General features: G+C 38.7%; 1 protein-coding gene across 1 annotated transcript in view; it reads left to right on the forward strand.

The window, feature by feature from the left end:
- Window positions 1–4,245: 4,245 nt before the first annotated feature.
- The window catches only part of LOC125741949 (heparan sulfate glucosamine 3-O-sulfotransferase 4-like), an 88,302-nt gene continuing 66,117 nt past the window's right edge, over window positions 4,246–26,430 (forward strand). Inside the window, exon 1 of the mRNA XM_049013515.1 lies at window positions 4,246–5,653. Within this exon, the coding sequence (XP_048869472.1) occupies window positions 5,019–5,653 (635 nt within the window). The 5' untranslated portion in view covers window positions 4,246–5,018. The remainder of the gene's footprint in view (window positions 5,654–26,430) is intronic.

Below are 26,430 nucleotides of genomic sequence, written 5' to 3' on the forward strand. Positions count from 1 at the left end.
CTGGTGTATCAGTGAGGATTTCACCGCCTCTTCTTCCTGTTTAGCTAGCTGTGTTAAGAGAGTGGTTTGATATTGCCTAAGAAGAACGATATCATCAAATATAAGTTATTTGATTATATCTGTAATTGTATAATTACTAAACAAATTGTCGTCTTGATCAAAAAATGTACTTTCTTATCGCAAAATCTTTTTTTCTCTATAGACTCTGTATGTGCTTCTTTCCTGCCTTGACAACCACCTTGTGAGATCGGGGATCAAGCGGGTAGACAGTGGAATGATCATACAGTATGACTCCAGTCTAATCCCTGATTGGTGGAACTGGTGGAGTTACAACTCTCCCCATGTTACAACCATACCCAGTCTTCTCTAAATATAAAGCAGAGAACATATATTGTGTCATGGTGTTGCTTACGTATTAGTACTGAAGGAATGGTCTTTGATCTATTTCTGCAGATAAATTAGGAGTCATTTAAGTCAGCAGCATGTGGCTAAAATCTATACCTTAACTGTACTATTTAATATTCCCAACATATGATGCATGTGCTTCAACTCTGTTGGCTATTTCCCAGGAGGCCCTTCCATATCTGCATAACAATGAGATATGGGGACAATATTCTACCATAGAAAATACAACAACAAAACAATTGTTACGAGGGAATAATAATAATAATGTTAATTATGAAAAACATTCATCCATCTTCCAACTGCTTGTCCAGGATGAGTCATGGTGAGAGAGGGAAGGCTAAGGTCTATCTCAGGCATCGAAGGACACAACGCAGGGGGCACCATGGACAGGATGCCAGACCATCATAGAGCACACAATCATACACAATATAGGCATCTTAAAGACATTAGTTCAACCAACTGCCAGTCTTTGGACTGCAGAAGGAAGCCTGAATGAAAAGAAGGGGGAGATCATGCAAACCCCACACATAGAGCGCAGAGGAGGGATCTGTGTGGTGGAGAAATCGCATCTCAACAGGTTAACAGTGAACAAATCAAAAGAGAGGAGGATGGTCAAGAATGATTTCACTTTCATGTCATGGCTTTGTTCCCCTTAGCAACTAAATTGCTTACTTCAGCTAATATGATATTGACTCCTTAATTATTTGCTCCTCCCAAGGTCAACATACACTGTGATTCACCTCTAGACTTTTTCACTTTTCCAAGCATACTAATGTTTCCCGGTTTCTCCAAAGAACCGGACTTTTGCAACTTCTGTCTCTGGACCCAGAATGTTATCTAAAGATCGATCTTGTCCTTCTGTTGACCTTTCTTCTGTTTTCCGCACTGTGTTTCACAGACTTGTCCAGACTATTTATCAATCTCAGCCATTTATCATTCTTGCCTAAGCACCCCTATGTGTATTATCATCTTAGTCTCGTAATATTTAGTAAATCATTGGTACACATGGTTTTCCTGAAAGGGGAAATATACTCTACGATATATTTCAAATCAATGAACTTCACCACATGTATATATAAAGCTGATTATTTTGCTCATTAATAACATTCTTATATCATATAACATTGTTCTCCTGCCTTCCTTCAAAATTTTCTTCCACATTTTACCCCCTAATCCCAGAGGTATAAGGTAAGATGCTTACCTGCTGAGACACCTCAAAATGAAATTGCACTTAAATTAAATCAGCTTTCTTTAACAAAAGCAGTGAAATACCTCATTTTTCACAAGTCTACATATCATTTATCCCAATCCCCCAGATGAATCTGACATCACAGACATTAACCACAATGAAACTGAAGATGATCTAATGTTAACCAATAATCTACCACCATATCGCAAAGTGCCCATGCCTTTATACAGCATGCGGTAGATGGATGAATATACTGTAAATAATTATATATAAAACTTGGTCACAGAAGTTCATTCTTTCTTAGCTGAATGTTTGCTGATGCTGAATGCTGTTTAATGCTGATCACTCAACAATTTGCAACTGACACAGGGGAGTTAAAAGTTAAGGCACAGGATTCGTGGCTGATTTATTAAACAGTATTAAATTTCTTTATTATAACTTTTACTTTAATTATATTTTACTTCTGGTAATTTAATTGATTTATGGTAACTAGCGGTTTCGTTTCCATCCCTCCATCTTCCAGAACAGCTAATCGAGTGATGCTTGGACTCTTTCCCGGAAAAATAAATAAATAAATGAAACTGGCCACTCGGCAGAGAACACACACACTTGCATACTAAAGACAATTTAGAGTCACCTATTCAGCTAACCGATGTCTGTGTGAGAGAAAACTCACGTTACCCTGAAGAAACCCACATGAACACAGGGAGATCATGCAAACTCCTCAGACACACGGAAACTCTGCCTGGGCATCAACAAGCACTGGCTTTCAGCTCACTTCTTTTCGGAATACTGCCTCACTGTTAGCCGCTGACTATTACTGATGGCATGGCAAGCAGTACCGAGTACCAGCTATGTAAGTAATTTATAACCAATAGCGCCCAAGAAATAGGAAGTACATTGAGGGGCATGGTATATATTTAACTCAATAATGCAACCTGTAATATCTATGTTCATACTGAGTTTGTGAGGGAAGAAAGCAGGCATTTAACATAGAAAAACATGAACAAACCACATGTGTCCTTACTGCGCGAAGGCAGAAAAATCCTATAGATGACACAGGTGGCTACCTAAAGTGCCAACTTCTGAGGGGGTGCCAACTTGACAGCTAATTTCACTTCGCCTCTGGGGCTGGGGCACTGGTGGTGATGTTCACCACATCAGCTAAGACTGGTACTGAGGAAAGGGCTTTTATCTGAAGGTATGTACATCGTACATATCTGTTTATTTATGAACCAGTAAGTATCTTGCTTAAGAATAAAGGCTCCTTATAACACCTTAAACCAGTTTCATGATTATAAAAATGTTGCCCATTGTAGACTTTCATTGGCTTATTGAAGAAAAAAGAAATAATCAACAATGGAATAGACAAGTCCAGTATTACATTACCACTGCGGGTTATATATTTTAAAGAAATCATACATAGGTAAGAAATATTTGATTTAAAAAAGAATAGAAAATAAAACATTTTGCCTTAAACACTTAACGTGGTTACATAATTCCCTGGATTGGTTCTGGCCAACCTATTCTTTGTTGCTGCATAAACAAATTGCTTATAATTACAACTCCAGACTTTGGGATGAATCATGAATATTGCTGCAAAACAGTGGGTGAAAATGAGCTCTTAAGCATTCCTGAATAGCTTTCATTTGCTGTTGATGCACGTAATGCAGCAGGAAAAAAGTGATTAGAGAAAGAAAAAAACTGAAGTGAATACATTTAAAAAGACGAGTCTGTGTTAAGTGCTTTTAAAATGACATTCCATATAATAATTTATCCAAGTGCAATTATCATTTAATGGCTGGGAAATTATGTGGGTGGATTAAAAGAATGTAACGAGCTACTGTCTGAACGAACATATATGTGTAAGTGAATTTCACTTTAATACATCTTAAGGTAATTTAATATAGAATAATAGTTTTTATCCATAGGTTATGTATTAAGTATATTAAACATTATACGCAACATAATTTATATGTTATACCTTCGTTTGTGTATTCAAAGTAGAAATTCTACCTCCACAGGCAATTTCATCTTTTCACTTTGACCTCAGTGACTGATACAACCCATCACATAATTACTTTATCGTTGTACAAAATATAAAAATACGAAATTGCTTTTGGTTCACGGGCTGCATATTATAATCGTGAGAAAAAAAACAATTAACCGATACAATCACATAAACAACCAAATCGTTGGGGATGACACATTATTTATTTAAAATGTATTTATCACCAGCAGAGTGCAGGAGTGAGCTTCAGGTTACTCTGCTTGGTATTAAAGTCATTTGGTGTCCCGTTTCAGCCGAGTAACAATTACACTTCGAAGGAGATGGTTAATAATAATAACAATTATAGTAATAATCTTAATGTTCTATTCAAGTAAGCGAACATTACAAATCCTTTCATGTGCATTTATTTTCTAAGTATAACATTATTAATCCTCCGTAACGTGTAGCTTTGTCTATATATATATATATATATATATATATATATATATATATATATATATATATATATATATTCATGGCACTCAAACGTTCATTGTAGGCAAGATGCGTTCCCAGCTTTCTCAGTTTCATTCTCATACACTGCAACTGTCTGAAAGCGCGATATAGCAGAAGACGTGCGAGTGTGAGCTGCTTCTTTCTGATGTAGCGCCGGGGCTCTAATGAGCTCGCATAGCTGATGCGCATATCTTGTCTACCAATCAACAAAAAGCGTCAGTCCAGCAGGCAACCCTCCAACTAGTGGAGAGACTGAATGAATATTAATACGCAAGCCGCTCACTTTCATACTCATAAAGTTAGGGGGATTATCAAAGGGAGGACGCCTGTCAGCGAGCGACTCTGGACCACGAGATTTTCAGCATCGTATTTGGGATTTGGACTCCGTCGGGCAGGGATTGGTGATGTTGAAGCCAACGCATCATTGCGTGCTGTAGTAAGAAAGAGACGAGGGAGCTGCGTGGGACGTGCGGAAAATGAAGACGTGCCTTGGCCAGTACTTCTACGACTTATATTTTCCCTTTTAAAATGTCAAGGCTTCCTTCAGCACGGTGTGTCCGATACCGGTCAAGCTGCTCATTTGGAGGGATGAAAAATCCCAGCCTTTGCAGTCTAAAGGTCCGGTTGTATAAATTGTGACAACGGCTGTCAACACTGAAATCAGAAATCGATATTCAAGAATGCGAGGGAATATTCTTATACAATCTTAACGACCCCCCACCCATCCTTTTCTAATTGGGATTCTAGTTTTTGTTTTGTTTTTTTTTTCTTTCTTATTTTAAGGTGAGTGGTTTAGTTACTTGCATCTTCAGCCGGAGCAGTGCTGATAGTGACAGATTATTATTGTTGAGGGTTCATGCGAGACTTTAGGTGAAAACATGTCTAGCCACTTCTCTGTGAGGATCACTGCTATCAGAGATGGCATTTTGGTCCAGCACTTCAGCTTTTACCTCTAAAGTGCCTCGGAAGATCCTGTTCATGTTTACTCTCTCCCTCTCTGTTACTTACTTGTTTTATAGCTTGATGAGCTGTTACAACTCGTTGCAGTTCCCCTTGCAGGAAAACCATGTGTACCAAGCAAGGGTGGTGACTGAAGAGACAACTTCCGTCGCGTTTAGAGAGAAACTTTATTCCACCACTGCACATGCTTATATCGATGAAGATCTAATATACAAGACCTCCACTGTGCAGACCGTTACCGGGTATGTGGTGTCCACTATTGACCATTCAGAAGATGCCGAAAGCAAGCGCAGAGAAACGGAGTGGGTCGGGACCCCGCTTGCTCATACCGAAATGATCGCGGGGGGTCTGAACGCAGTTTCAGGAAGGGAGCACCAGGAGTCCAGCACCATAGACGACGATCTCAGCAGAAGGGTGAATTGCACCCCGGATTACGGAGTGAAAAAATTGCCCCAAGCCATCATAATAGGGGTGAAGAAAGGAGGCACGAGAGCTCTGCTGGAAGCCTTGAGGGTGCATCCCGACGTCAGGGCGGTTGGTGTTGAGCCCCATTTCTTTGATAGGAACTACGAAAAAGGACTCGACTGGTACAGGTGCGCGCTTTCCTCTTACTCCCTTTTCATTACTTCCTTGCAAGCTTTAAACTTGTAGGTCATTGTGCAAACTTCTCAAATCTAGTGCACCGATTCCTTTAGATGAAAGCTGAGGTGGCTCACAAGGAAAGTTACTGTAAAGTTACTGTCCTGTTTACTCCTGTATGTTTTGACCAAAAGTCAATTGGGAAGCAAGCATGTAATTGTAAATAATTCTTGGTGATTTCACGCCAAGGTGGTCAACTGTGCATGAATATTTGCGACTTGAATTTTACGCGCAAATCCATGTAATTGAATAGGCTTATTCACAGAGCCCACGTTATTTAAAACGCTGACCCAAAATATAGCACATTAACGTTTGATTTAGGACAATTTACCCATGAAATGGAGGCACTAAATGCACCCACACTAGTCTTACTCTGGACCATATAATTTCAAAATTATTACCAGTTTAATTGAGTTAAAGTATGTTAGGTATATTAAGCGTGTTTATTAAAACGAATAATGTGTCCTTCAGTCGTTATGTTTTATGTGTGTGGAGGCACAGTGAATGACATGTACAGAAATGGAGAATATAATTGCTTACTGGGAGGCACCTGTGGAAGGGCTAGATGGATTTAGCAGTCTCTTTTTCACAACGCCGAGATTGAGGCAGGTTTTTAGAATAAAACGTTTTTGAAATTCAGGTATGATAACGTAAATTGTAAGTCTTTCTAGTTACAGGTGTATTATCATCATTATTATTTAAAAAACACGTACTGTTCTGTTATGCACGGTGCTGAAAAAACAAACCGACCACAAAGAAGCCTGTAAGAGGATGGATTCGTTTGAGGCCTCAGAAAATGAAACATATTCCACCAATTTAGAGGGAACCATGAAAAATTATTGAATGACCGGGTTATATTAGAATACCAGCATATTTTTGGACTCCCAATTTGTTTTCTGCACTTTTACAAGTGTTCAGTAAAACGATTTATTTAATTTGATTTGTTGCATGAAATAATTTGTATTATGGATAATAACGTCTTTATCTCCGAACTAAATGCGTCCGTCCAGCTACATCCCACTAAAATTAAATATGTATTATGAGTACTGGCATTACTACGCATTCAATCACATTCCTCAGAGGCGATCCTGAGCCACAGATGGAAATCGATGACTTTCATTGTAGTAATAAGGGATAACATACAGGCCGTATATATTAACTATGATTTAAAACATTTAGGGAACTTGTTCACGTACCTTGTGACGTAAAATTGATAGAAGAAAAAAACATTCAAATATTTTAAAATGTTAAATGCAAATGCATACGTAGTCGCTGCTGTTTACACAGCAGAATTGTCTTTTAGAAGAAAATGAATTATTGGCACACACACACTATCTAAATTACATAATATCGCCACTGAGATGACATGGCAATTATATATTTCTAGCCATGATTTGTCTGCTAACAGACATCTGTTCAATTTCTTTGATCCTTAAAAATATATAAGATACACGTGGCACACTGCTGCCACCTAATGATTAAGTATGAAAACTCGAATGTTTATTTCACTGACATAAAATCATTCAGGGCGATAGTTCGACCAACAGGAAAGAGTTATTGATGTTTTTAACTTAAAATGAACGGCTTTGTTCGTGATAAATGTGGCTGAAAATGGTTTTCCTTTTCAAATGTTCTGTATTGACATGCTCAGGGTTTCTGATCTTAACATGTCCATAGAAGGGGAAGAAGTGTATCTATAACTATGATTATATGCAGGTTTGTTGTTTATGCAACATCTGCAGGGATGGTCCTTGCTAAATTTACTTTTATGGATATAGTGGACTTGTAGCTCTGACATCAGCAGAAGTTTTATAGCAAAGCTGACTATAAACAGAAATATACAACACTGGGTTAGAGCCCTTTTTTCCAGGCCTATGTCTAGTACCTCAGTTTAACACATCCATTGAGTTGGGAAGATTTTAATACTCTGTCAAAGATTTGATGAAGAGCCACTTTAATTGGCTGTCATCATGTAAGTCTAATAAATGTGAATATTTCAGAAATATGGCATGCTGGCCTTTTCAAATATATGTAAAATAAAAATGTACCTATAATAATTCAATCACAAATTTCTTTATTGCTATGAATCGAGCTGTTTTTGTGACAGATGTCAGTGACATTGCTTTTAGTGTAGAAAGTGCATTATTTTATCTTTGTAGGTTTTTGGTGGTATACAGTGAGTAATATTTATTAATCGATTTGTTTATTCATTTAATATTTATATATTAATTTGTTTAGTAGAAATATAATGCGTTATCTTATCTATTTGAAATCACATCACACGGAAAGAGTATTGAAAGAGTATTATCATGTATTTTTGAGGCCTTTAAGATCTCTGTATGTATGTGATCTGTGTGTGACCTGTCATAAGGTCTTTAGTCATGCTGCATTTTGAAATTTGGTCTTAGACTTTTAATGCTAGAATTTAGTTGAGGTTCCTTTTTTGACACAGTCCAGCAATGGACACTACTGATGGTACTAAGATTATCTAAGGAGAACTTCTTTCCTGTGTTGTGTAGTGACAAAAGGGTGTAACTGGACCATTAGCACAGGTTCAAATTCGATATTAGTGCCTTCTCTGAGCGCAGTCTTCTTGTTTGTGTGAAAGAACCTCACATGCCTGTAGTCAGAGCATTTTATGTGCAAAAAAGTCACAGCAGCTGAAATTGCTGGCTTCTTCTTCTCTGTAGATGCATAGATGCTTGAGGAAGGTACTGAAATTGGCTTTTTGGTGTTCAAGTGCTTATGGCTCCCCCAGAGGCTGTAGCTGAACGACGTACGTAATCTTAGAAAGGCATCCTGCTGCAAATTTTCAATATTACGAAACCCCCCAATAGCCATATTCCTTCCGCTTTATTTAGTCTAGGTTTCAATTTGATATATATAAGAAATCCCTTTTAAAGATCTTTCCTAAATCTATGTTCTGAATATTGAAGAAGAAGAAGAAGAAGAAACAATGTAATTCAAGAACTGAATTATGTAATATTAGGATAAGTGGAATTCTGTGTTGAAAGCCTTTAATATAAATACCTGTTTTCTTTGTCAGCTCTGTTATGTGAGACTGTAATGAATAAGTGTTTAGTGTAATCGAACGCTGCAGCCTCACTGATCCAGGATTGGGACGAAAAACAAACTATGCAAAATAAAATAAGATTACATAGGAGACAGAAACCATACAGCATCTGTCAAGAGTTTGATTTACCTTAATTCTAAATGATTCCTTGCCATTTAAGAACCCAGTATGGATAGCAGTTTTAAAACAGGGAATTCTTTTCAATGGAGCACCGCCAGTAGACCGGTTATGAAAGACCATTTGTAATTTAGCCGAAAGATTCTATATACATATTTAAAGCAGAGATTTTACTACACTGGCACATGATATGAGCAGCACGACAGGTAAAGTGTGTAGCATCGCAGCCTCGTACTTCCAGTGTTGCGGTTTGACTCCTGCCCTTGGCTCTGTATCTGTGGAGTTTGCTTGTTCTCCTCCTCTGCCTGGGTTTCCCCTGGGTGATCCATTTCCTCCCGCAGGCCAAAAACATGTGGTTTGGTGAATTGGGGTCTCTGAATTGCCCATAGCAAGTGACTGTATAATTATGTGTGCTGCAGTAGGCTGGCAGCCTGTCTAGGGTGTCCCCAGCCCTCTGCATTATTCTGCCTTGGAGAGGTTCCAAGCTCACCATGATCCTGTGCTAGATATGCAGTATGCATAATGGAAGGATGGCACAAGATAATATCAGTAATACCTTATTACTATGGAATCAATTCTTCTGGATAATGATAACCTTTGCACCAAGGCCCAACCTTTACAACAAAGATATCAGTCAAATTAAATTACTTAAATAACACAATTAGTACATGAACCTTTCATATAACTATTCGGCTAGGTTTTTCACTTGTGGTGTATGCTTGTTTTATTTAATTTTTATTATTATTAAATTGGCTCTTTGGACAATTAAAAGGATTTGGAATAACTCTAGCTCTTTCTACGGAAGAGTAATTCTTGGCAGGAAATTAAAACCACACATGCTGTGTGTCTGTGACTGAGGTCCACTTTAAATGAAAATGAAGGATCAGCCGATACAGGTGTGACCCTGGCCGTGTTCCGTTGTGTGATTTTTATATGCTTTTGATAGTAGGATAAGGAAGTACTCTCCATTCCCCACCGACAATTTTTTTTTTTTACTGTGCAGAAATAAAATTCACGGCCGTGATTTGTAGAAGTACAAACTTTTATTTTATTGCCGTCATAAATCTATGTACATATCTTTATTTTTAACCCCATATATTTTGTTTTATAACTCTGACAGGCAGAAACATAACACTGTAAAATTTAATTTGCACAGGAAAATATATAGTTGTATAGGTATTAATTCATTACAACATTATATATGATTGTAATACTCTGCATTTTCTATTGTTGTTCAATAATTCTTGTCTTTCCTATTTCGTTACGCTCTGAATTTTTGGCTAATTTGCGCCTTAATATCAGTTGTATGCAGCGTTTAGAGAAAATTTGTAAGACACAGAACCTCTTGTTCCGCAAGTACACCTAGGCGCTCATTTTAAGTTACTGTGCATCATTCCCTCCGCATTGGAAGGCTCCTTACCTGTATGGGGTTTTGTTTTCTCTCTGTATTAGATCAAGCTGCAACGGTTAGGGAATTTCCAGCACAATGCAAACATTGTTACATACCTGTTAATGTTATCAATGATGCCTTTATCTCTGGAAATAAATAGGTTACTTTAGAGTAATTACATTCTGTATTTATCTTTGATGTCAAATTGTTGTTTGCAATACTTATTTATATGTGTCAAACAAAGGCAGTATAAACACTGGGAGCTTTTTCTCTCAACATACTCCAGCAATTTGATTGTTATACATATATCCTTAAAGGTCTTATACCTACAATTAGATGCAATAAAATTAACTACCAAACACTAACAAACAAAAATAAAATAAAATGCAAGTGATTAAACATTCTTTGCAAACACATACATTTAAAATCATCAAGTTTGAGATGCAGTTTTGTAATAATGATTAAAAAACGCTGCACATAGTATCTTAAATGTCTTATTCAAAAGTAATTTATTATGTTTATTGCAAAAATGCATATGACATTTCCACATATACAATGTTTTCCAAATTGTAATACTGTGTCAATATAGATGGGTGTCATCAGTATCACAAGTCAGGTTCAAACTAATGCTTAATGAATGTACAAATGATCTGGCATTGCTGGACGTTCTAATTACTTTTCCTGCTAATTTTTTTGTAACCCTGAGAACCTCTTTCCACCCGGTTGCATCATGTGCTTCAGGAGTAAGAAACTGGATAAAACTCCTGAAAGGCACCTTGGGTCCATCTGTAAGACCCTGGAAGAAACCCACACCATGGTATGGGCAATATGCATATCATCCATCATGCTAAGTACTTTGCATTTTATTAAAATACAGCAGAAATTACAGGGCAGTGCCAGGCAGTTCTCCCCTAATGTATTCCGAACAATGGAATGTGAACATTTACCATGCATGTTGTCTTTGACTTTGGCAGCTGCATGAAGAAGTGATTGACATAAAAATATTGGCAAACTTTTTAACACATGTGGAATTACAGAACTATCTCATGAGGATAACACTCTGGTGGAGAGTATTTTTTTGGAAATGATTGATTCGGCATTCTGAAGAATTATGGGCTGACCTTGTCTATCCCATGATTCCATACCCTAATCTTAAAACTAAAGGGATTAAGGGCTTCCTTGTATATGGCAATTAGAAACCACCCTGTGCCTTTTGCTGAACTTTAAAACAGCAATCGTTATCTGGATGTGAGTTTACTAATGCTTTACTCCATAGTCTAGGCAAGGCCTACAGCATTGCATAGCCTCAACATAATTCCCTTGGCTTTGAGCAACCAAGGCTAACACACAAATTACAAAAAATCCAAGACGGTAAAGCCCCAACACTGAACTATGTACCATTTCACAATGTACACTGACCCATCTCGAACTCTCACATTGCATTGCTGTTGTGTATCATTGCCAGTACATTTTGTTTTTATTTGGCATGTTATCGAGTATGTTCTAGAATCCTAAAAAATCGCAAGCTTTCATCATGCTGGCTACCACAGAGAGAACCTGGTTTGGAACCAACACTGCCTGCGCTACACACTTTGAGAGTTTACTTTCGTGAAATATGGCAAAATATGGAGCATTTGTGAGTGCGACAGACGTAATAAAGAAGTAATTTGACAGACGATGAATGCGTATACAATGTGTCTTTCAACTGCTGATCCTGGACAGGGTCATGGGTGACCTGGAACATATCCCAGAAGTAAAGAGTAAAAGACGGGGCAGATCGTATACAGGCTGCCCGTCGATCACATGGAGAATGATCATATAGTAACACTATTCAGAGATACCTGTCCACATATATTTGATAAATGTAAGTAGTCTTTCCTTAGCAGGATAGTGCTGAAGATCGGGGAGAGCCCTGGATGGAATGCATAGGACATCAACATTCACAAACCCAGATGCATTATGGGGTGGAACCCAAACTCCCACCCGTAGAAGCAACAATTCTGTCCACTGAGGTACTCGGGGATGCGCAGAGCTTTATTTAACCTACTGTACACATGGATACACGGCCGAGTGCAAGTTCACTTATCACTCATACAGGGTTCATCCACACAGGTGTGAGGATGACCACTGAACTGAAGGCCCCAGCATCTCGCTGGCAGAAGGACAGGAGACAAACGGATCACACCAGTGCAGGCAGAGGTCCTGGAGCCCTCTGCTGCCAGGTCACGCGTTCACCTCTACCCACTGCGGTGAAATCTGCATGCGTGAGATAAGACCACAGCACAGCAGGCAAGCCAGATCCTGGGGCACCCCGGTGCCAGTGTGGGAAGTTATGGAATTTAGTTTTTAATTAGTGCTGAGCCTGTTACTCGGAGCACCGAGGCACTGCTCTCCTGATACCCGTCTAAAGGGTTGCTGACTATAGTTAGTTCAGTTCCACAACGTATTTTTCATCACAAACATCAAAGAGCTATGAAAATGTCCGCACTACCTAAAGTGTGTAAGCTGCAGTTGAACATGCAATTTTGCTGTGCTTATTGTGTGCATTACTTATGGTACTGCTTCACTGGCTATATAAATCATTGTCTTAGCTTTGGTTCAATACTGTTTAGAACAACATAACCATTTTCTTTGCATAAGTTGTAAATATTTAAATGAGTCTGCACGTTATGCTGGCATTATCCACGAAATGTTGACGATCACTCACTCTTTGGCAGAAGGACTGGAACTTTTTTTGCAATGTTGTGTATTCTGCTCCTGTTCGAAAGTCAGTATTTGAGATTTGTGCAGAGTATGACACTAAGTGTTAAATTAAAATCGGTACCTGCTAGGAACAAAAGTATATTTAAATATATATTTAAATATTGAAATTCATTGCAGGGCAATACTGTAATACTAAAGATTTATTGTAAATTCTAGAAAAATTCTAGAAAAATCAACTTGCAAAAATCTACTGGTTTTACTGTGATTTTCTTTTGATTGCTAATATTAACATCTAGCTCGTTTGCTGCTCTAATGAACACTATAATTCAGATTAATGTCGATGAAGTCCTGTTGTTATAACACTACACTTGACACAGTCCCATGTGGTGTGCCACTGCGTTTGACCTATGATATCTGCACGTGAGATGTGGCACAGGGGCAAGGTGGGTAGCACTCTTTACTTTCACCTCCTGGATCGGAGGTTTGAAGAGTGCCTCATGCTATTTGTCTTTTTGGAGTTTGCATGCTTTCCCCGTGTCATTTTGAGTTGTGTGACGTAGTCCTGACACATGCAGATAAGTTGATTAGTGACTCTGCCCATCAAGTATGATTGTGAGGGCCCTGTGATGGACTGCCATTGCATTCAGGATGCACCCCAGCCTTATGACTTGTGAATCCAGGGATTGGTTTCAAGCCTGACCATGACCCCGACCAGGATGATTAGTTAGAAAACTGATGCTTTCAAGTGGGAGCTGTAATGCTCTTGAACTTAAACGTGTTTAAATATATATATATATATATATATATATATATATCAGATGTGAGACAAAAATGCCAAAATATCAGTATTACAAGAATGAAAAATAAATGTCATTAAGTGATCCTTTAAAACCTGCTTCAATTTTAAAGACTGGTAAGATACTCTCTGTTACACAGTAAAACGTGATCATGTTTATGTTGAATAATTCAAACATTTGGTTTTGGTAATTTTTATAAATTTTGCTCAATTTATTTCCATCTGTTCCCAGGTATGATCAGTTTTGAAACTGGTCAGTTCAGTTTTTGAAATATTCTGTGCTTTATCTAACTTAATTTCTCTGAAATATGGGTCTATATAGATTTGCAAACACGCCATCAGATTCCCTGTAATTGGACCCAAATTTGTATTGGCAGCCATCTAATCACAGTAATAGCTGCTGTCTGTTTCATTGCAGCCTCCGTATATTTCCTGAATTAAATACAAGCACATCATAATATAAAGTATGAACAATTAACTAGTAATGTTTTACTTACAGTACTGTGTGCAAGGCTTAGGTTGTCAAGGAAAATGATGCAGAAATGATCTACATGTTGATATAATATCTTGTTTATTATGTCTGTCAAAGACTGTTAGCTTAGCCAAAACCTCTCCCAAAGTGAGCCCGGTATTTGCAGTATCCAATATAACCATGTATTTGTTGACTTAACCACTGGCATACCCTGTTTTCAAACTATTTCACTAATTAATTGAATTAATTATGCGGGCTGGTTGTGAGATTTATTGAATGCATGGAATGGCTGAGGTGCCTCTGAGGAGAGGTTTGGGAACTGAAGAAGTGTTCATCTAGCCGTCCAACTAGATATCAGGAATTTTTAGGGAAGAGAAGGAACTTTGGTGATGTTTCTCTTTCATGTCCCATATTTGTTTTTCATGTGTTTTTTTTTTTTTGGGGGGGGGGGGGGAGTAAATATATACTCACTACCCAGATAAATAACTATACATTTTCTTTGCCTGCCTAAGACTTTTGCACTTTTCCGAAACAAACAAATGTCTGTGTCTGTATGTATGTTCCATCATAACAAGCTCTGAAAGCAAACTCGCCGAGTTCATACTTCACTCTCACCGACTGCCTCAGACGGCAGAGATATAATAGCAGCAAAGTGGATAAAACCAAAATGCCGTCCGCACCTCGCCGTTTCCCAAACCGTCGACGACTGGCGGAAGATGTGCCCTTTTCCTTACCATCAAAGAACACAAGGCTGGTACTAATATAAAGCGGTTAGTTATGATAGAGGCTTAATGCGGCGCGCTGAGTCTTGGCACTGCCAAGTTTGTGGAATTTGCCTTGCAGCCTGGCTCAGTGTGCATGTTTTTCCCCATGTGGCAATTTTATACATTGTTTGCATGAACCTTGTGATGAAGTGGCAGCAGACCACAGTATGTCCTGCCCAAGGGTGATGAGGGAGGCTTCAATACAACCCTGTATTAGTTTTGTTTTTATGCAAAAACAAATGGATAGTTATGATTACTTTCTCTACATATATCATGTAGCTGAGTAATAACAATGATTCCATTTGTTATTATGAAGTAACCATTAACTATTTAAAATAATGAACACATTGATTTTAAACAGTGGCAAAAGCACAAAGTTTTGAAAAATGATGGGACAATTACATCTTGAATTTTACTCTGAATTATATTGTGAGTGGGCCGGCATGGTGGTGCAGTGGTTAGCACTCATACCTCTGGGACCCGGGTTCGAGTCTCCGCCTGGGTTACATGTGTGTGGAGTTTGCATGTTCTCCCCATGTCGTTGTGGGGTTTCCTCCGGGTACTCCGGTTTCCCTCCACAGTCCAAAGACATACTGAGGTTAATTGGACTTGCTAAATTGCCCGTAGGAGTGCATGTGTGAGTGACTGGTGTGTGAGTGGGTCCTGCGATGGGCTGGCCCCCCATCCCTGCCTCGTGCCCATTGCTTCAGGGATAGGCTCCGGACCCCCCGCGACCCAGTAGGATAAGCGGTTTGGAAAATGGATGGATGGATTATATTGTGAGTATAGTGGCTTGTGTATTAATTTAACAATGATCATTATCCAAAGGCGTGCTAAAGCACATAACTGGAGATTAACAGGATCACAGTAATGAAAAGGAGTAAAAAATATAATCAGTTGATATGAATAGTATCCTTTGACATTCATTTGATGATTTGCTATCTTGGAAGCTAGCTCCGATGGCTGAAACATCTGTTTACTGTGAAGTTACAACTGAGAAAAGGGTTTGCCTTCTCTGATTCATTTTAGAAAGATCTAGCTAAAACACACACATTTATCCTGCGATTCATACATACACCCACTTGGATGACTTTAGAGATTCAATTCAACAAAGGTGCAAAAAGCATGAAAGCTTAGAGCATACTGTGACGCAAAGTAACTGCATGTGACAAAAACTGGAATAAACCAGCCCATATTTTATCTTGTTTTTTAAAAGGAAAAGAATCCATGTGATTGGTCAAGTTAAAATATCAGCTATCAGAACTGTAGATGTCTACCTGTATGTAGCTATGGGTATCGTCTCGGGGAGGACGTTCGGCACCTGGGAAGGGTGTGACATGGCAAAAATACCATGCAGGAGCTCAGAATTTATTATAGAGAGATTTAAAGCTATTGACTTTGCTTATATGAGTTTATTGCTTAGTAAGCTCACTTTAATTCATCATGCCTTTTCTTCCCTTTTATGGGCACTCCACTGTCTCCAAAGACTAGAGGTAGCATGATTATTTTTATCCCAAGAGAAACAAAACAGTTGTCAGAGATAGGTAATGAAGAACTTCCATGCTTGTCCTGCACCCTTGGCAATTTACACACAGTATGCAACAGTTTTTGTGTGTGAAATCTATTGGTGGATCTATGACAAGATGGCGCTTGTGCCCACCGAGAGGTGAAAGTCAAAATGAAGTAGTTCGCATTGGTAAAGTTGCAGATGCACTTAACTAATTGAACACATTGATGGAGGGCGAGTGAAGTGTGACTCTCCCGCTGATGAATTCAGTCTGGTGAGTCGACTTCTTGTTTACCCCTCACCATTTCTGTGACACGCAGTTCACCACAAGCTGATAGGCTTAATTCAATTACGGCTGTGCACTGTGGTGTGCCTCCATAGGTGTGTACTAACACTCTGGCTTTCACAACTGACTCACTCCGTTAAACAAACACAAATGCATTAGTTCACCTCCGGGAGCTTGTTTGCAGTGATTATCCAATTGTTTGTGCTGTTGTTTCTTGCTCAGTGCTGTTGCTTTTTGCCCTTCGAAAATCACCACAGGATCTTCCACCTGAAGTCCATTTTATATGTAGTGTTGCATTCTAATGATTTTTGAGCTGCGTGATGCAATATAGTAGCCAAGAAACTGATATCTACGCTGCAGTGGATATTCTTCTTTCACAAAGATCAACCGTTGGAATTTGCAAGTGATGGCCTTGCTTGAGACAGTCAGTTAATACTTTTGATGAATAAAGATAAGGAAACCTCATTTATTTTCTTTTGCTTGCCGGGTGCTCTGACGTAGATGTCAGTAATTTGATTCATACATATATTTATCAGTATATATACCATACTTTCACCTAATGCCCTTATCCAAAGTGATTTACAATAGACGGAATGGTTACAAATTATATGTGCACCATAGAATTTGAACCCACAGTCTTTGCAGTGTGCTACTGTGTTGAGCTACAGGAGCATAGTCTTGTAGTTTATTGAACTTTATTTTAGAAAAAAAAAGCTATGCTACAGTCTTACAGATATACAAATCAATAATGCACAGATATGACAGGAATTGGTGGAATGGGACTTGATCCCTTTGGCAGTATAATTTGGACTGTTGCTTTTAATAAACAATAACCAGTGTTGATTTTATGTGTATATACAGTATACATATTTATATGCATATCTGTGAGAAGGAAACATTTGGTCAGTATGGTGTCAATCAGTTCCTTTTATAATCACTCAGCAATGTCACATTTGCAAGTCAAACACAAGTTTAAGGGTTCAAAATTCAAGATGTTTCATTGTCTACGTACAATAAGTACATTGGAATACATGCATGTTCAACTACACCCAGTACAAAGAACAGCATACAGATAGATAGATAGATAGATAGATAGATAGATAGATAGATAGATAGATAGATAGATTACTACAGGTACAGTAATATTGCAGTTGTGGAACTTAGCTATTCATGATGCACATGGCTTGGGGGAAGAAACTGTTCTTGAATCTAGAAGTCAGCTTTGTTGTGGCAGCAATGGTAATATTCTATAACAAACGGAAATATCTCTACTTAATGGTCCAAGATGCTTTTAGTTACGTATTCTGTTATACTGGGTCATGATGAAAATGCTGCGGTAGGACTAGGTCATCACAAAATGGCGCTGTAGGTATATATATGCATCTTTTTAATGCACTTAAAATTCAGATACTGCTGTCACAAAAGAGTACATGGACCTAAAGCCTTATCAATATTCAATTAATCTTCAAAGCAGTTATGCTTCTTAGGGTGGCCTATAGCCAATTCCAGGTAGCATACTGCACAAGGGTAGGGTACATCCTGGACGGGACGCCAGTGTGCACTGCGTACACTTGCGCACTGTGGGGAATTTATAGATGCCAATTGTCATGTCTGAAGATGCAAGTTCCACACATACAGACTGGAGGTGGGATTTGGATCCCCAACCTTGGAGGTGTGAGGCAACCAATTAGTTGCCAAATGCTCACAGTAACTGAAGATTTCCAGAATCATAGCTAGTGTTACTTAAAAAGGCATGGCTGGGTTTCTTTTTTTTTTTTTGGAATTTAGTTCAGGTAATTTGCTATGGAAATGTAATCAGTCATGCAATTGTGCTAAACTTTTGTCTTTTCCCCCAAATTAAAACCTACACAGCTGTGTGAAATTACAGATAGTATTGAAAGTATTGTTGCACAGGAGGTTGTTCTGTGTTCTTTGTGTGTGTGTGTAATATGAATTTGAATTGCACTAAAAAGGGATGTTAGGTTTGTTTTTTAAATCATAAAACTATATGTGGGAAGGAAATGGAAAGGAAATTGATTTACATTATACTACCAACTATGTGCCTGAGCAATAAAGTAATGTGTAGAAAGCTTTCATTTGATTTTATTATGCATTAAGGTATAAATTTCCTCCATCCATCCCTTCACCATTTAACTGCTTATCCAGTCCAGGGTTATGTGGGGTTAGGGTATAACTTCCCCACCCAATAAATGCAGCATATGGAAGTACTAAATCATAATGGATTTGCATGCGCAGATAAACAGTATGAAGATGTTAAATGGGTATAAGCATAGGATTGTAATTAAGCAAATAACATTTATATTACATACTTACAGCATTACCACATGATGGTACAATGGATAGTATCAGTAAGTGAAGTACACTTTCTGATCATCTAAGGTAGTTATGTCATGATTTGTGAAATGAGGGTGAAGCACATGCTAACACCTTTTACTGGAAAAAAAAGTTTTAATTAGAAATGTTGATCATTGTTTTTGGCAGTGGTTGGCAACCATTTTTTATCTAAGGACCCCAAGTGTCCAGGAAAACATGTTTGCCCCCCCCCACAAAGGTTATATTATGATATTATTATTTAGTATGCGTTCTGCAACGATAACAAAAACTGCCAGTGTTTATTAAAACAAATATGAATTAATTTGTTTACAATGCCAAGTTTGGCTCCACTATGTCCACCAACACTCCTTTTTTTCCCAGTAGGTGGATGTTTATGAACAAAATTCTAATTCTAAAACCTATTTGGCAAATGGCTCTAAAATTAGAAGCCTGACAACCATTGAATGTCCATTTAATAACTGAACAGATCCTCATTTTAAGGTATTAGCCTTCAACAAAATAAAGCAAATATTGCAAATGACAATATTTTTTAAGTTCTTATTTAATTTCAAAACAATCAATGACTTCTCTCCATTCCCCATTCAATGTAATGCATGATGTAAGTATACCAGTATGAACGGTATTGTCACTCTATACGTCATTTTGAAAAAATATTGTTAATCTGTTAATAAATTGTTGTCCCAACTTTGTCAATGTTATTCAAAAGCAATAGCACACGCCCCCCCCCCCCCCCAAAAAAAAACAAACTCTCCCTGGTCCTCAGTAAGAACCCTTTGTGGACCATGCCGCCCCCCCAATCCCCCCCACGCTCCCCCCGGTTGAGAACCACTGGTTTAAAACTTGCATTATTAGATACATACATAGTGAATATGCTAATGATTAAAGATATTTTTCTATTTCCGAATCATTTTTACCTTTGTCATTATATTAAGCACTACTGTTACATTTAAGTAAAATATGTGCAGTCAGATTAAAAATTTGCTCTAGCTAGCATATGTGCATTTTAAAAGGTAGTTGAATATCACAAAGGAAATTCGTCATGGAATTTTACTTTGATATCACCTTACAAATTGGTGTCAAAACTTTTGCTTTGTCGGTGCTGGTGTAAAATTATTTAGGATTGTATTGATTTTCTGAAACCATTTGTCCTGTTCAGGGTTGCAGGGGGTCTGGAGCCTATTGGCACAAGGTACGGAACAACCCAGGATGGGGTACTAACCCATCACAGGGCACAAGGCAGGGAACAACCCAGGATGGGGTACTAACCCATCACAGGGCACAAGGCAGGGAACAACCCAGTATGGGGTACTAACCCATCACTGGGCACAAGGCAGGGAACAACCCAGTATGGGGTACTAACCCATCACAGGGCACAAGGCAGGGAACAACCCAGGATGGGGTATTAACCCATCACAGGGCACAAGGCAGGGAACAACCCAGGATGGGGTGCTAACCCATCACAAGGCACAAGGCAAGGAACAACCCAGGATGGGGTACTAACCCATCACAGGGCACAAGGCAGGGAACAACCCAGGACGAGGTATTAACCCATCACAGGGCACAAGGCAGGGAACAACCCAGGACGGGGTACTAACCCATCACAGGGCACAAGGCAGGGAAAAACCCAGGACGGGGTATTAACCCATCACAGGGCACAAGGCAGGGAACAACCCAGGATGGGGTACTAACCCATCACAGGGCACAAGGCAGGGAACAACCCAGGATGGGGTACTAACCCATCACAGGGCACAAGGCAGGGAACAACCCAGGATGAGGTATTAACCCATCACAGGGCACAAGGCAGGGAACAACCCAGGATGGGGTATTAACCCATCACAGGGCACAAGGCAGGGAACAACCCAGTATGGGGTACTAACCCATCACAGGGCACAAGGCAGGGAACAACCCAGGATGGGGTATTAACCCATCACAGGGCACAAGGCAGGGAACAACCCAGTATGGGGTACTAACCCATCACAGGGCACAAGGCAGGGAACAACCCAGGATGGGGTACTAACCCATCACAGGGCACAAGGCAGGGAACAACCCAGGATGGGGTACTAACCCATCACAGGGCACAAGGCAGGGAACAACCCAGGATGGGGTACTAACCCATCACAGGACACAAGGCAGGGAACAACCCAGGATGGGGTACTAACCCATCACAGGGCACAAGGCAGGGAACAACCCAGGATGGGGTACTAACCCATCACAGGGCACAAGGCAGGGAACAACCCAGGATGGGGTACTAACCCATCACTGGGCACAAGGCAGGGAACAACCCAGTATGGGGTACTAACCCATCACAGGGCACAAGGCAGGGAACAACCCAGTATGGGGTACTAACCCACCACAGGGCACAAGGCAGGGAACAACCCAGTATGGGGTACTAACCCATCACAGGGCACACTCACAGACCATTCACTCATACCTATGGGCTACTCAGTAACTCCAATTCGCCTCAGCGTTTGTTTGGACTGCGGGGGGAAAACATAGTACCCCACAGAAACCCCACAAAAGGATTTTCAAAAGGACTTAAATAAAATTTCTAAATGTGCGTTGTAGATTTTTTTACTTTTTACATTTTAAGGAGCATACATCAAGTTGAATGCTGTATGCCAGCTTTGATTAGTGCTACTTTGTAATATCACTTTATGTCTTGGTGGCATCGCCGTGATTAACAGGATGTGTTTGGGATCACTGCAGTGCTGCTTGAATGCATAGACATTGGAAAAGGCTGCGATGAGTTTAACAATTTATGTTCGCTGAAAGCAGTGTCCCTTGAGCTGACAAAATTCAGTCAAATCAGCCAGAAGCTAATGGAGCAGAAAATATTTTAAAAATATAATTTTAAGACCTATAATGATCATAATCCACTTAATTTTTGTCCTGCTTTTTACTAAATAACACTAATTACACTAATCCCCAAGTTACATGGTTTCCGCTTCGACCAAAGGGATTATCAAGTAATCTAATGAAAAACCAGCAGTAATGGCATTTATTTCAACATATAGGCACAGATCTCTTTATAGTCTACAACATCAACGAGAATAAAGACAGTGCTAGATAGTAGCTACAGTAGCAAGACAGACAGTGACTGAGTGTGCTGTCTGTTAACAGGAAGATGACATGTACAGCATATTAAATACTTACATAGATGTTACAATAGGAACATGAGAAACAGCCAGGTTATGGATGAAAGCAGAGATATGTTTGAAATTAATATGGATGAAGTGTCATTTTCCCTTTAATAAGGAGAATTATTCACTGCCAGGGAGACAGACGAGAACTGTTGGAAAATGTAAAATGAAGTGAAATAAATAGTAGCTGACCTGCGCCTTCCTAGATGTAAAGCTGAGTGCCCTTGAGTGTTTACATGCTTTGCCTTGGAGTCTGTAATGTTTTCCCTGTTTCCAAACTGTGTCATTATTCTCATTTGATTCAAGGAAGGCTAACTAATCTGTAATTCTGTTGTCTCGGTGCTATTTATTATTGTCTTTGTCTGTAATCTTAATGTCTGTGCATGCTTACATCCACATGTTTGTCCTATTAGATAGTTTGGTAATGGAGCCTGAAATGCAACTTGAAGCTTTGATCAAAAGTCAGCTCAATGTAGAGTATAAATTATTGTTTGATGGTTAGTAGCACAGGAAAAAGCAGGGTAAAAATGTGCGAGTAATTATTATTATTATTATTATTATACATCCCATGCAGGGTGTACACCAGCTTCAAGCCCTATGGTGCCTGTGATACCCCCCCCCCCCCCCCCCCGACACCCACTACCTCTCTCTAGGATAATCAGCTGGAAAAGGGAGAAATGAATGGAAATTACATAGAAGAAAAAGTCATGGATCATATTAACAAGTCATGTTGAAACTGTATAGAGGAACTTTAGGAAAGGTCTGTAAAAAAAAGTCATATGAAAGATCAGCAATAGTCACAAGAAAAAAGAAACATTAACTTGCAATTTCCTAATACAACCTTATTCATCTGTGGAAAAAACACCCCAAGTAGCACTTATCCATGCATTAATGGATAGAGTGTGGGTGTTTAAATAGCCTTACTTCACAACCTTCAGTTATAACCTCAAGGTTGCCACAATATAAGAAATCTCACAATTTATGAGAGTCAAAAAAACAGCTATGAATAGGTATATTTAAATGGACCAGGATCAGCTGTAGCAAGAGGCATGGGGAATATAACTGGAGACGTTTTAACATGGATTATGATTACCATAACTGTACCTGTGCTCTACACTTAAGTTAAATGAAATATTTTAGTAACAATGTATTGTGAATTTTCTGCTAATATCACACAATATAAATAATTTTCTTTGATGCTTTCATCAAGCATGTATAATGAGTAACTTACATAAAGGCCACCTTTCTTGTAATGCTTCCGAGATATTCATACAGGGCTAAGATGTGCTACACCATAAATATTAGATACTGCTGGCATCTGCATAATTCACAGTACTTACATCTGAAAGAATGCCCCAGCGAAACGGATCATTTCATTGGCTGCCTCAAATAAAGTCGTATCGGCTCTGTTCTGCTTGGTTGTGTAGAGATGGGAAGAAAGTAAATTTTTAATAGCAAGGGGAAATAAACAGAATGTATAATGATACTGAACCGTCACTGGGTAGGCTGACATGATGCTGCCTGCCCATGGGGGGGGGTACAGGCTTACCCCTTCCAATTGGTGATGCTGCTTTCTGTCTCCCACGCAAAACTACACACTCTCCAAGGGTATTGCTTAAGTCTTCACCTCGCTTTGATGTCGATCGTGATCCGAAATCATTACTGCGTCCATATGATTAATTCAGTCTCAGATTCTTTTTCATCTTTGATTGCAGGAGAAAGCGGTATCTATTTCCACTCGAGGGTACTCTGCCTTTGCATACAGAGTTGTCTTAAATTAAATAATATATGAAATGGTATGCATGCTTATTTGGATTCTCTTTGTTTATTGCTTTTCTACCGACACTTGCAGCGAAATATTGGTAAAGCCCGTGAGTCTGTGCTTAAAAAGTACTTTGGTGCTTTTTGCATACAACAGTTTCACGAGTCCTGATGGTGATTCAGATTTATGAGTTTATGAATGAACAAATAAATAAATATTATATGCTGTCCTAAAAACCAAATTGCATGCCGGTATATGAGAGAAAATATATTTTTGATAAGTGTAGGAAGCGCTTCAGGAAGAAAATCAATACAGATTGAGTGATGTTATTGAGAACTGAGATATTTTAGTTTTCTGCTGGTAACAGAAATGAACTCATCTACACAGCTGAATCAAAGAACTGAGTACATACAAACTCAAGTTCTATTAACAATTGAGAATTGTACATTTATGCTGGACCATTGGGAAAAAGCACATTAATAAAGATGTAGATTTGGATATGAATGGTAATACCAATATTGTGGGAGTAGCATGTGCAGTTTGAGGAACAGGGGGTTTGGGGCCGATTTGGTCCTAACCAGTGTTGAAACCAGACCCATGCTATTGTGTTGTTACGTAATGCTTATATGATTGTTCATAGGTCAGATTATATATACAAGAAAAGCAACATAAATGTAAAGGTATAATTACTCTAAAACTGTAAGTATAATCTTGATGCCGCCTGTCCGCTTAAGTCATGATGTTTTAGTCACATGACAATTTCTGGGGCCAAGCCAGGTATAAACCAATATGCTCCGGTATTATGTGCCTTAGTGTTTTCATCGATCTGAAACAAACAAACAAAAAAAAAACTTCTCTCTCGATAAAGAGGAGAAGAAGTGGCTGTGTAAGCTAATTAACCATTTTCCGCAGTTTTTTCATGTTTAGTGTTATAGGTGTAATGGTACATACAATTCACAGTTTTAGATTCATGATTCGGTGCAATTTCGGTATAGCAGGGAAAAATGAATTTGTTCTGAGATTATTTATTATTAAAAGTGCAAAAACTATTAGGAAAAAGTGTAAACCAAAGGCAACATGTCCATTGATGTGTCTGAATAACAAGGCATGCTTATTAGCATATTGTAAAAATATATAAAATTTTAAAAATAAAAAACAAAATCATAATCATAATGAACTAAATCAGATGTTCTCTGTAGCTGAATTTTCTTAGATGCAGCAGATAGAGTATCTGCCTTGTTACAAACGTTCACTTAGATCTTGTGTCCAATTGGTTAGCATGTTGGATTGGTTTTCAGCAACATATTCATATTTGGTATAGCAGAGGCGATGGACAGTCTTGGTTTTATCGGCTACTCTCTCTTCAGTGTTGGTGTAATTTATTGGGAAACCAAAATGTTCCCACACTGCCGATTATAACTGACTGTAACCAGGATTAGCTGTAACAAACTCATAGCCACAATTAGCATAATTTTTTCTGTGTAGAACATCTACTTGGGAATTAGATTCCACCTGTTTCAAGAAATCTGTTCATTCGTTTCATTGTGTGTACTGAAGCGAATATGATGTAGCGATCATACACCGACGTACTGATAATTCCTCCTTGGAGAGCAGCTACGCTCATCACTTTGTTTGAATTAAAGGAATTGAGCCATTTTTTCATCCATTTATCTTCCCCCTTTTCAAAAAAACTTGAATTAAAGTAATTTAGCCCCCTTCCCCCTTAATGATGCCTTGCTGGAGTAAGAAGCTATGGTTAATAATGTTACCAGTTCCACCAGTACGGTTTGTTTGTCATGCGTTACGTCAGACTTAACAAGCGGATATCTTCTGTAGTATATAACTAGTGCCATAACACACAGAATAGACTTTATATTTGTATTTTTGTTTAACTATTTTTGTCAACATATTGAGATTAGTTTATAAGGGCTTCTTTATTAATAAAGTGGTGAATGGAGAGTTTATGCTAATGATTGCATTATTTAAGTGCTCACTGTGTCATCATCTTCTGGGAGCAGATGGCACAATCTGGGATAAATCTGTAACTGATAAATAAACTGATGAATCAAATGGTATTTAAAAAGTTCCTGAATGATACCATATGAAGCCCTGGCACTTTAGCCACTGTTCAGACTTTACAAGTCATGGAGCAAAGCGCTTAAAGAGGTCATGGCAATTTATCTACTCTAATGTTCTGGTGTGCTGTCTATAGTAATCATCCTTCACAGTCATTCACGCCTCTGGGTAGGGGCTATGCTGAAAAGGATAGTATAAAGGGGAATGAGCCTTGTAATCACAATGCTAGGTTTCATTCTGATGTTTCATGTGCTTTTTAGAAATACAGTGGTATCTTTGAACACAAACTT

This window comes from Brienomyrus brachyistius, chromosome 5 (assembly GCF_023856365.1).
Source record: "Brienomyrus brachyistius isolate T26 chromosome 5, BBRACH_0.4, whole genome shotgun sequence".
Taxonomy (NCBI): domain Eukaryota; kingdom Metazoa; phylum Chordata; class Actinopteri; order Osteoglossiformes; family Mormyridae; genus Brienomyrus; species Brienomyrus brachyistius.